This window comes from Melospiza melodia, chromosome Z (genome assembly GCF_035770615.1).
Source record: "Melospiza melodia melodia isolate bMelMel2 chromosome Z, bMelMel2.pri, whole genome shotgun sequence".
Taxonomy (NCBI): domain Eukaryota; kingdom Metazoa; phylum Chordata; class Aves; order Passeriformes; family Passerellidae; genus Melospiza; species Melospiza melodia.
Window position 1 is genome coordinate 27634938 of NC_086226.1, and position 13366 is coordinate 27648303.

The following is a 13366-nucleotide window of genomic DNA, read 5'->3' on the forward strand; positions in this document are numbered from 1 at the left end:
TAAAGCCAGTCATTGCTGCTACCGTTTACCTGTTTGTTATTATAATCACCAGTCGTTGTAGTTAATGGTTCCTTTTGTATCCAGTGAAGGCCCTGGCTAGGGCTAAGTTAATGGCTCTTCTCCCCAGACAGTGAGGGGAGGGGACCAGACGTGGGAGGGGGGCATCAGAAGATGCAAAAACTTCGAGACCAGCATGCCATGGGAAGTGTCAAACTTAATGAAAAGACCCCAAAAACAACGAGCCAATACAGAATTAAGAAATTAGAGTGATGTCTAGATGTGAGGAACAGAGTCCTGAGCCTGCAGAGATGATGAAAACCTTTGCTGCCCCTCACCCTGACCGTAGACATCATCTGAAATCAAGACCACGAGCCGGGAGTCAGTAGAAAGTCGAGATCGGGGTTACGCCCAAGGCACCCACGAGGACAGGACCCCCAGCTCTGCCCGTAGTGGACAAAGCTGTGCATTCCTCCTCCTCCCAGTCACGCGGGGAGACACGATGGAGACTGCAGACTCGTTGAGCTTCCCAATCTTGAGCTGACCACTTTTAATAAAGGCATTAAAAGGAGGAAAAATAGTCTCCTGCCCTGTTTATTTCAATTGAGATCCCAAGTAACTTCTCCCATAACATTACAGCACTGAAAATTGGCAGTAACTTTTGATCAGTGTTAATTTGTGCTGTGTTTAAACGTGACCCAGGAGTGCAAGGCTCTGCAACCTGTTACCTAACCCACTGAGAGCAACCTGTAATTCTTATATTCTACAATAATTCAAAGCACTTGTTGCTTATATTGACTTCAAAACAAAATGCATCTAATTAATTTTTATGGGTTTTTTAAGAATAATGTCTTCAACATATAAAAGGTATAACCTATGGCAACTATGCGTCTTGCAGTCTTAAAATTCTTTTGACTTGTGACATTGTTTGGCATTTTATCCTCTCTCAGGAACAAGGACTGCACAAAACCAAGGATCTTCAGAATCTTGAACTACTATTGCTCACCTGTGCTTTTGCCAATTTCTTTTCCAATAGGTCACGCTCCTTTTCTGTTTGTTGTAGACGCTTATTAAGCTCCACAATGTCTCCCTTTAATGAAGCCAGGGCTGCTAAATGAAGCTGGAAGACAGAAAGGAAAGAAACAAATGAATCAATTCGCAAGCCACTTAGCACTAGAGAAGAGACAATATTATATGGCAGCTATAGTAATGCTAGTTTTCTGTAGTAGTTAATAGGAACTTCAGTAGAACAAAGTCTAAAACAATTCCACATACAACTAACAATTTAACTAATAGTTTTTTAAACACGCAATTTTTCTTTCCAGGCAGAACACACATTCCTTCACCATATCCTTTATAAGGGTAAATACAATGAGGAATAATTCAGCTAGGAATGCATAGATTAGCTTTAATGCTACTGCATTAAGACATAGCCTGAGTCTTGCGCTATAAAACCTTACATTAAATGCTGACTAAGATTTGCATTATAGAATGAGGTGTACCATGTTTTGATGCCTTTAGACATACAGAGGTTATCATTCTGGTGAAAGTGGATAGCTCCGTGCAAAGGATTTGCTTTTATTTTGCAACTAACGCTTACATCACTGTGAGCTACTCTTCTGCAGTTGTTGCTCTCCTCAGTCCCACGCCAGCGAGTTTCAGTGATTCTTATCTACTAACCCACATATGAAGAACCCAAACTAATTTTCTTTCTGCAGCAGATCCTTTTGATGAAAGACACTTTCTACACTTAGCTGATAGCATTCGGAAATATATATCAGGCTAGGATAACTCACAACATTGAAATTAGGTTAGCTACACAACTTAAAAACCAAGAACAGTTCTTAAAAGAATTTTAATTGTTCCCACTCTTTCTTGTCCTTAAATACCCCATTCATATTTTCACCAAATTCATCAGCCAGAATTCAACACTAAGTATTGACAACTACAACTGGAAAGTCCAGGAGGAGAACTAGCCACTGGCCCTGAAGTCTTTCTTTGTAGTCGTAAAGAAACAGCCTCAAGTTACGCTGGGTATGAAAACAGAAGTGACCTTTCACACCAGACCAAGCAACACAGCAAACACTGCTCTGCTGCCAAGATTCAGGCTGAAATACAAACTGCTTCTAATCCTCCACCCACTTTCAGTCCCTCAATCTGATATTCTATTGGGTGGGTCACCTAAAAGTAATTTTTCTTGTTTCATTTACAGTTAATCACTTAGTGAGTCCTATTTTGATATAAATTCTGCCTTTATAATACTGGAAGCTAGCAAAACCATAGCTGTTTTCCCATGCTGATGTGTGAAAGCAGCTGCCTGACAGCAGAGACCAGAACCAAATGGCTCTTCACATACAGTATTGCCATTGTTAATGAAAAAAACTCTGACTTCAAGACAAGAAAGATAATTTTAATAAGGAATTTGGATGTGAATTCTGCCTTTTTAGAAGCTGTGTAACTAGTAATTCCCTGGGTATCCTCACTTGTCAGTTCAGTCAACAGGACTTTCATTACATCAGCTACAAAAATACCTTACATACATGCAGTTATTTGATTCAGTATAACTACATACATGCACAATTTTATGTTGCAGAATATTTAAGATTCTCAAGGCAGCCTCATTTTTCATGTAAAAACAGTAGCTCAGGCTTGCTATGGGCATATCCTACACAGCTTCTATAAAGTACGTACACTGAAAACTCTGAATAACCCCAGAAACATCCTTAATACCTTGACGTATTTTTGGCCTTTTGGCCTATATTCAGCAGAAGGAAACTATGCATTGATTTCACAGCGCAGAGAAAAAAGAACCAGACCAATTGTACCAATCTGTTCGTTACCTCCTTCAGATTTTCAGGAAATCTGGTGAGTTTTTAAGCCACTGTTTTACCTTATTTCCATAACAGAGTAGAATTGTTGCAATGAAGCTCACAAGTTTGTTCATCAAAATGCACATCCTTCACCACAGCTTTCAAGTAGTACATGAAAAATGGCTACAATTCTCCAAATTGAATAAAACAATGCTACATAGTCAAGTATCATTCCCTTTCATACCCTGTAATTAAATGATCACCAGCTGTTGTTTTAATTAAATACAAGACTAATAATGCCCATACACATGGCCTTGTAATATAAAAGGACACCATTAATTTGAAAATCTCAATGAAAAGCAACTTGTTCTCTGAACAGCGGAACTAATGAGGCAGACTTGCAATGGATGTGTCTTTGTCCTCTTCACCCTCTGCAGTCAGCTCAGCTGTTCTTCATGTTCCCTAGCACACTGCAAGCTGGGTAAGAAACAACATGAATTGTGCCTAGTTTTACAGCAGCCTGGCCTAGCAGCCCATGCCAAAGATGGGCGAGTTACATCCACCTCTGTGCTCAGTATAGCACCTCTCTTCTCCAAACAATCAAGGGACAGCTTTATTAAGGACAAGGAAAGCTTGCTGTATCTTTTACCATCTTTCATTAATTGGACTGTTTCAGTTTCCAAGTCCTAATAAACTTAAAAAAAAAAATGAAAAAACCCCCACAAAACAAACAAACAAAAAACAACAAAAAACCCCAAACCAACAAAGAAACAAACCACAAAAACCCAAAAATAAAAATAAAAACAAACACAAAACCCCACCCAAAACCCCAAAACAACAACAACAAAAAAACCCCAAACAACACAGTGAAAGGGCAGACTACATAAAAAGAAGCTATCATAATAGAGGAAGGCTGCTTTCGATACTCTAGTTTGATGTGCAAGTGATGCCTCCAGCTACTACTGAATACATAAGATTAACACAGCCATTGTAACTGTGTATTCATGGCAGAGTCAAGCTCTCCTCTGCAATTCCCTAAAAAGGTGTTACGAACCATTGCTGCACTCTCCTTAAGGTGTGAGCGCTCCCACAGATCATGCTTCCCAGTGTGCTTGTTTATCACAAGGCAGGTGGGAACTGGAACACAATCTTTGGATGTTGCTGTAACTCAGAAAAGGAAACATCTGAGCAAAGAGCTACCGTCTATGCAGAAGTATTCTGGGGGGGGGAAAAATAAAGTTAGTGTTTATAAATCAAGTTTAATAAGCCAAATTATTAAAGTGGGAAAGATTCAATATAAAAATCTCAACCAGTAAGTCAGCCACAATTGTAACTCTGCAGCACTGAACTACTACAGGATTGTGACAACTGAGACAGAGAGAACTGGGGTGGCCATACAGCATACTGGTTTTTTTTCTCCCCTCAGCAAATAATGACAGATAAGGCAGAGTCACTATGACTAACCCTCATACCATGCATTTATAGTTCAAGGTGGGCTGCCTCTTAATGACACAAGATTTTGAATCAGATCAAAACCTCAGTAGTGTATAAAATTAATACAGACAGCACAAAGATTTCTGCCAGTACAAGATACAGATCTGAACCTTTAAGCAACAGACTGTACAGAGACCTACTTCATACAGAGAAAACACTCAATTGACAAAGCCTGTACTGTTCAAAAACTTTATATTGATCCAATACATCTACTCGAATTCCATCAAGAAAAAAAACACTTTTGTGACGCTGGGGCACCCAAACTGTCCAACAGGACAAGCTGGGTCAACATGTGAGAACAAGATAAGAAGGGTCAGACTAGCCAACCAATTTGCTTCTCTACCATCATCCAAGAAAGTAAGAAAATGCATTAGATGCACAGGATAAATTAAAAATTCATTACCTATCTTAGCTTAGAAGCTAGAATTTCCTTGAGCTTTTGTTACAGTAACAACAGCGGGTTGCTTACTGAAACATATACCACATGCTATGCCCAATATATCCTGTCAGGTTTTAATATATTAAATATACAGTAACAATTATTTATTATTATTAAGATATTACCAATATAAAGTAACAAACTCCATAATATGCTTTTGTTAAAATGCAAACCAATGTACAGCTAAGTTTTGAAAGGTACTATAATTATAAAAACATAAGAACAAGCTTAGGAAAAGCAACTTCCTAACCTCTGATCAAGCCTCCTTTATAAATGCAGTTTCTTCCTCATTATCCACCTCCTTCTATGAGCATTTCATACAATACTGCAGACATGATATGTGATGCCTGTTTTGCACTGTGCTTTGAAGACTGGTTTTCGTGCTATGAAATGCTTTATGCAGGAATTGGGAACAACATTTGTGGGCAGTCATATTTCTGAAGAATTTTGTGGGAAACAAATACAGAAGTAGATGGGATAATAAGATGAACTGAATGCCAAGGAAGCAGGTGACTACTGTACTGTTGAAGTGCTCTTCACTTCACACTGCTAGAAGTGTTCTGATGCCAAGAAAAAACCAAGAGAAAATCACAAAGGGCAATGAATGAGGGTGCTGAAAAAATTGTAAGGTTAGAGCCCTGAAAAAGCACTAAAATTAGTATTACACTCAGCATTTTTCCAAGCCATTGTGAAACATGATCCTCACCACTAAATCTGATCCACATTTTTCATTCCCTCAGCCTGGAACCAGACTAATTAAATCATATTGCTAAAAACAGTTGTACTGACTGCACATGTTTGCTACTTTCAACAGAGAAATTACAAAAAGGACCTATGCATATAATTCTCTGTGAAATTTAAGTACTAATCTTAGCTTTTTCCCCTTGCTTCCTGTATTCCTTAGCTACACCACTGCTGCACACCAGTTTGGGAACTGATGTTCAGAAAGGTAACCTCGGACATAACCAGGGAGCCATAAAATCACACCAAACTATATACCAATACAATGCAGCCAAACACCAAAAGCCCAGTTTATTTGTTCTCTGTGTGTCCTCTGTGGCTGATCAGTAAAGCCCTGCCATGGGAGAAGGACCAGAGAGGGGCCAGGGTATGTGTCCATGAAGCTCAGGAAGAATGTGGCTGGGTGAGACTGAGCACAGCTGTTGCAAAAAAAGTTGACTTGATCTCAACACCAAGAGGATCTGAGGGTCGGTTTTGATTTTGATAAACAACTGAACAGCTGAAAAAATCAGCTGGTGTGTATTTCTACCCAAGCTCATTAAGAGAGTGAATGTCTAGGAGTGTATTAGCCAGGCCAGCGTGGGGTGTTACACATGGCTCAGCCCAAAATAAAAACTATAAAAACATAACCAACTGACAGAATTTCAAAGTGAGTGATGAGTTTGAGCCAGTTTCAATTCACACATTTACTCCTAGCAATGCCAGGGATGCCCAGTGTGGTGGGGGTGATTATGTTAGAGAGAGGCTGGGAACCATACTGGTGCTCTGTGATTGAGCTGTGCACTGCAACTGCTCTCCAGTGCTGTGTTTGACTTGTATCTGTATTGTGTTCTCACTGTGTTCTGTGACATGATGTTAAAACAAAAATCCTGTATACCATCAACTATCTTCAGATAAATAAATCTGATGTTAAACATCACAGCTTCCACATGTGGACTGTCTAGAAGAACCTGGTCAGAAAGTACTAGGCTCTGCCATTCTCTTCTCCTTTTTATTTCCCACTGGCATTTTGCATAGTATAGTGCAAATAATCTACAACATGGACATTTTCTGTGTTTTGCAACTACTTAGTTTCATAACAGGCACCATACATAAAAACATATGATTAAATACTAAGAATTTTGCCTCTTCTCTGAAAATGTTCCAATTCTTTTGTTATCAAATTACACTGGACATTATGCTGGCTTTGAAAACCCAAGCTGCTTTGTAACATGAGAGATGATACATGTAGAGAACAACATGGAAAATACAAGTTAGAACTCCAGCTAACAGTGCAGAAAGGGCAAAACAGCAAATGTCTATCCACTGTATCTTCTAACACCTTTCTTCTTCAAGAGAATGAGGGATTTCAGTCAAAGAATGAAAAGGTTGATGATAAGTTCATAGTGAAAAATCACATCTGGAGACAGAAAAATAAAACCTTCAGCAATCTCAGGGCTGTGGTTGTGCTGTAGATCGGTCACTTTCATAAATGGCAATACAGAACAGTATCAGGGCTGGTCCAGGGAAAGCACAGACAAGGCTGGCACTTATCTGCTCAGGTGAATGAGAAACTTTCATGCTAATGCATGGTAGATATACTGAAGACATGTGAACAAGGTACAGAGGAAAAAAATTACGCAGAACAGTAAGTGTGAAAGATACCACAGCACTGCTTCACACAACCAGGGAAAAAAACCCCAAACAAAAAGAAACAAAAGTCAAGTCAAAGCTTAAAAATCTTTCTAAGAGAGAAGTTAAAAGATATGAAACTCATGTTAGAGACGTTTGTTACAGATAAAACTCCAAGGTGTTGTCAAGTTTACATTTTATCAGGCACACAGATCAGCACTACTTGCAAACAACACTTACTTAAAGTGATTGTTACATGAATGTGTAGCTACTCTTAACGATTTTTTTTCTCTGTCCTACACAGTTTTCATGCCACCTTCTCCTAGCCACGGCCCATAAAGGTTCATTTTTTATGGTCCACATGATGAGATAAATGTAATCAAACTCAGTTTCTGTAAATTTACTGACAAAATGGAAGGGAAAAACATAAAAGAATAACCATATCCCAGAAGCAGTGACATGATAAATCGATATTCCCCAGACATTTTCAGCTGTGATCTCTAAAGCACAGCCCTGAAATACCAGTCAACAGCCCTTTAAGTAACTACCCAAGGCAAAGTAAAATTACTAAAAAAAGGGGTACCACCAAATTGCTGGATATGCCTACAAATATGCCCTAAAGCTTTATGTCTGAAACAACTGTTACATACTAATAAAAAAGCCTATATATTTTCAAAGTGACAGACAAAATGGACATTTTGTGACTGTGCTTCTGAGGCAATTATTGTCATATTAAACATTAGACAGTTACTTCATATGCTTGTGCAATACTAAACAAATAATGTGCCAACACTTGCCAGGATGGAGCCATTCAAATTCAAGAAAAACAAAGACCAAATTTTTGTAAGACACCGTTTTAATTTGAAAAATCTGCAGAAGATGTTTTCAATCTGTTTGTATTATTTAAAGTTGCTTGGGGTTTTTTTACTGAAAATTAGCATTTGCAGGCACTTGTGAATATTTCAAACTATTTCTTAAAACAAACCAAAAAACTATTCCAACTAAATCAAAGCAAAAAAATGTTCCATGAAGAAAATACAATAAAGATTGTTTTAGAAGTACACAGAAGAGGTAAACTAATGCTATTCTGGTGAGCAGGATCAGTTTTAAAACGTATTAAAGGAAAAAACAAAGAATGCAATCATGGAAGATTTTCCCTTGAAAAATTAATCTGGCAATTCACACTTGATAAATGGACCATGGTGCTAATTGCACTTCTGAGTATGCCAGAGGCCTAGACTAATGGCTCTACTTCTATTACAACAGATGTTTACAGTATCAATGAAAAGAAAATTTTAGATGACATGAGAAGAAAAGCCAAAAATGAGACCTAAAAATAACAAAAGGAGACTAACACTTGAAACTGGGGACTGCAGAAAACAACTACACATTGGCAAATTCACTCGTTTGGGATTCTTAAGAATCTTCCCTGCGGCACTGCAGGGCAGCCCACATGTGCAACCCGATGGCCTCAGAACAGGCATCCACACTGCGCAGGAAAGGTCAGCCTTGCTTTTACCTTCCAGAGGAGGAACCTGCACTATTTCCACTCCCAGTGAGGGAGCAAAACAACAGTAATGCAGAGTATGAAAATGGGCTTGTGGGGAGACTAAGCTTAGAACAAAATACTGTCTTCATTTTTCAAGATACTATCTGCAATCACAGCTTTCTTTAACTAAAAATAATAATAATAGATTACTACAAAATGATGAGCTAGGAGGGATCATAGCTAGGTCCTTCATCCTGTCTTAAAAACACTGTTCAGTTAACTCATTTAGCATTCTTACTAACCTTACACTTACTCTCAACATAGTTTAAGTAAGGCAAATTATCTCTATCACTGCACCAATGTAAAGAGGAACAGACTTATTTTTTCCCTATCTCCTCTTCTGCCCAGCATCTCCAGAGAAAATTAACAGAGAAGAAAAACAGCAAAGTTCATTGCAGGTCCTTTTCCCTTGAAATCTCAGGACGCCAAATTCCTTTCCTCTGTTCCTTTCCAGTTTCTTGAGGTGATGGGCACACTATTTTCCACTCAGGAACAAAATGAGTGGAAAACTAATCACAGGAATGCACCTCACTCAATCCTTTGCATTTAGCATTATGGTGACCCACAGTCCAGTGCTGGCTGCAACAGAGAGAGTGTAAGCTCATCCACACTGGATTGTTTACCAAGAGTTCTGCCATTTTTTGTAACAACTTAACTTGCTTCTTCAGCCTCAGCATTTACTGACTGACAATAATACAGATCTTTCAAAACAGAGATCACCATTCAAGAACCACTCAAACATTAGACACTACTTGTTATGCTAATTTAATCACAATTTACTAAAATATCTCATATCTCAAATAGTTCTTGAGTTCTTTCCAAAAACTATCTCAAAATAACTTCTGATTTTGAAAGATAGGACTATGGAACAGCAACTACTTACAAAGATACAAAGGATCTCTGTCTCCAGAATGACCCATGTGATCTGCTGTCACCATAAATTTAGAGAAATAAGATCTGTATTGCCAGGTCCAATCAGCACTTTGTTTCTACCATAAGCAATTAAAAAAAAAACCCAAACAAAAACCAACTCAACCCAGAAAACAAACAAAAAAACCCACCAAATCCTCTAGGATGTACTTGTCCAATTGTTTAAAGCTCACAGAAAGAAAACATCTCTCCAGCTTTCCTTAGTCAGCTTATGCCCTAAAGAGCTTTACATTACAATGTCCATTATGTAACTTCCAAAAGTACAGTTCTAAAATGATTTTTAGAAGCAGCTAATCATCTTTGGAGCTCCCAGATGTAACAGCAAAATTCTCTGGATGCACTTGTACTTGCTTAACAAAACACATTCAGTACAGTTTTTAATTATTTCACCTTCCCAAGGTCAGCTGCACCTCTGAGACCTTCATATCCCCTTCCCTGCTCCTTTAAACTCCGGCCAGCTGCCACTCCCTCTTCCATCTCCTGATGGCCACTCCTTCCAGGAAGTCCAGCATCGCTAAAGACACCCACCAGTCAAAGCCTATCCAGAGTGAAAAAGTAGAAAAGAAGTTGAGGTCTCCAGCGATCCCCCAGCTTACACTGAAACAGTGGTTTTTAAAAAGCTTTTAGAAAAAAAAAAAACATAAGGGCTACAGGGTTTTAACTATCAACCACCTTCACAATCCTGGCTGTAAATCTCAGACCAGTATTCCCAGGTCACTGTCTCACTCCTACACGTCAATTCTTAGCACAAACAGCTGTTTCCTACACCAGAACTTGCTGTTTTAGGCAGAAGTCAGTTCTTTTGCCCAGTAATCTTCACAAGCCAATCAAAACTGGATGCACAACTTTTCCAAGGACAGTTAATTTCTTCAGACTTACTACAAATCCAAGGCAGGAAAATTACTTATGCTACTATAACTTCAGTTGCTGCAGGAAGTTTCTAGCTCCATGCCATAAACCTTTGTGTGAGTTGTCTTTGAGTATTTCTCTCATAAGAAATACCCAGTACATTCTGGCATATTCAATCACAAGTCTTGCATTTTTCACTGCCTCCTCTTTCTTATTACCTGGTCAATACACTGGGTAAAAGCTGACTAATTTTAATGAAAGCTTTGCAAATGGATGGCAAACTGCAGGAGCAGTTAGCGTTACTTCCTGCGGAGGTTTTCCACTGCACGGGATGTTATTATTCAATTTATAATTTTAACAAATTGGATACAAAACAATTACTGTTGCAAAATACAGCCCTGATAAGGCTCTGTGATGAATCATCTCTGAGAGTATGTTATAAAGAAGTGAGTATGTCAATAGTTACTACAACACTGTTAGAGGAGCTTGTTTACAACAGAAAACACTGAAAAAAGCATCTGCTTATCTGGATTTCAGTACATCAGTAAGTTTTTTTATATTTATATAAAGATTCTTATGCTGCATAAAGAAAAGACTCGAGCACAATTGCTACGCTCTATCCTAACAAACTGCTGCCCCTTTCTAAAAACAGTCCATACCCCTGTTCAAGTAAGTTCTTGCTCTCTATGGCATAACTCTTTTGATATAAATCTCTTTATTTTTATACTGAAAAATACCACTTAAAACCTCTTCCTCTATCTGGAAGAACACCGTTTGCATTACTGAAAACCACTGGAGGGTTTCCCCCCCACCCCTGCAAGATAAAAGCAGTTTCAGAGAAACAAGAAACTGAAAATGCCCTCCACCACCTTTCATCCTCCAGATACCATTTATTTGAATGTTCAGATCTAGTGCTGGTCACCAGAAAACATTATGCAACACTTCTGCATGATGCCTCAAACTCCTTTCTGATAGCTACTACCTTTGGAACGAAGCAAACAGCACAAAGATACGCCACTCATCAACCAGAGCTGTTCAAAAAACTCAACAGCATGATTACATTTTCTTTTCCAGTCATACAGCTTACACTTAATGCAACAGAACCTCCGGTGCACAAACTAAGAGGGTGAAAATCAACCTTGATAAATGTTTATTATCAATTGCGCTAATACAGATAAATCTGCACAGCTGGCAGACCTCAACTTGCTTACTGAATTAAGTATTTGTATACGTAAGTTTTTTAGTATTTCAGTAACACCTGCATATATTACTCCATTCAGGATATGTTTTTTTTTTGTCATGCACTGGACTAATAACCCAACATGGTATCTCTGTCTGTAACGTCAGGCACAGCCTCTTGTTCCAAGTGGCATCATACTTTTTTAGCAATTTATTTAACAGGCTTCTCCCAATATAAAAGCAAGTAGCTGTAAAATTTGCAGAGAATCAAGAGTCTGTAGCATGACAAAACCAAGCTAGAGCATTTGAGTCAACTGGTGACAGCAATTTGTTAAGATGGGATCAAAAGTAATTTGTCGGCACAGACAGTAATTATGGACCTGAAGCTACTGTTCATGAGTGCAATGGTTAGAATTTCAGCCCAGTTCAAAACTCTGTCTGCAAAACTCATGGGTGTCTGGAGAACCCTGGTACAAGATTAAATGTTTTTCTCTTAACGTCTCTTCCCACAAAGACCTAATTTTCTTTCTTTTTTTACTATAAGTTCAGAGACAGAGGCTTGACAGATGAACTTCAGTTTTTCTTCAAGCGACAATGTCTCTATTTTCTTTTTCAACTGGTATAAAAACATTATACTCTTGTTCATCAAGAAATGTACAACAATTTTCTTAAATGTCAAAAACTTCTGCAAATTAAAAGCTATTTTCCAACCACATTATTCATATTTGGGTTAAGACTACTCATTTTATATTAATTTTTCTCTGCAATTTTTCTGCAAAAGAATAAGCTGAGGATTCAAATGTCTATCAGACAATTAATCTTCACTTGTATATACACACACTCGAAATTTAATTGCACTTACTGAAATTACAGATGCTTATAATTACCAAACTTGAAAGTTTCAGTCACACAGAAAAACAGCAATTGCTCTAACATTTTGAATTAATTTACATAGTATTCCCAATATTATGCATCTGTCTCTACCAAGCCCAAAGTAGATTCATGCCTTATCTCAGACTCTGAATGCAAAATTCAACCCTGCATTTCACCCATGCAATCCTATTAAATAAACAGGAGTTGCATAGATATTTATGAGTCCAGAGCATGGTTCTATGGAAAGTGCACATCCCCTGAGACTGTCGTTCTCTCCTTGAGTGTAATTTTCTTTGCTTTAAATCATCAAATAATAACGTAAAAAACATTACTAATTCTCTAAGGAAGTCAGGACAGCACAGAAATTTGCTTCTACAGCATTTTGATAAAATACATTTTTTATGTTTATATCACACAAATGCATGCCTACACATGCATATATGAAAAAACCAAAGCAGGGGTCATGACAAGACAAAATTTATAATTTAAAGGCTTTGTATGTGTTATACATTCCACTTAACACTTAAAAATGTCTGCATCCTTCTTATGACCACTTTCACTAACATTCACCCATACAAAAATACTCACTGTGAGCCTGACATATAAAGAGCTTTCAAGCAGTAAATGGAACAGCTGTAAATCTACATAAGGCTCTACAAATAAATCTTGTGCTCTTTGCTGCCGATACAGAAACATTAATCTTAAGAGGAACACAATGTAGCACCTCCTTATCTGTTTAAAGTAGGGCAAATATTTTACTCATGTTAATTGTCCTGACAAAAAAGGACCAACACTCCATTATTCCATCTAACACGTGGTTTATTTTTCACCCCTGAATGGCATGTAGGCAAAAAAATTTGCTGATTCCAAAGTTGTAAAGCTATTCTGTATTAA

General features: G+C 38.0%; 1 protein-coding gene across 2 annotated transcripts in view; it reads right to left on the minus strand.

Annotated features, from left to right (window-relative positions):
- The window catches only part of MCC (MCC regulator of WNT signaling pathway), a 184528-nt gene that overhangs the window by 67125 nt on the left and 104037 nt on the right, over positions 1-13366 (minus strand). For both annotated transcript variants that reach the window (XM_063180405.1, XM_063180406.1), the window contains one exon: positions 1004-1117. In XM_063180405.1, coding sequence (XP_063036475.1) covers positions 1004-1117 — 114 coding nt within the window. The remainder of the gene's footprint in view (positions 1-1003; positions 1118-13366) is intronic.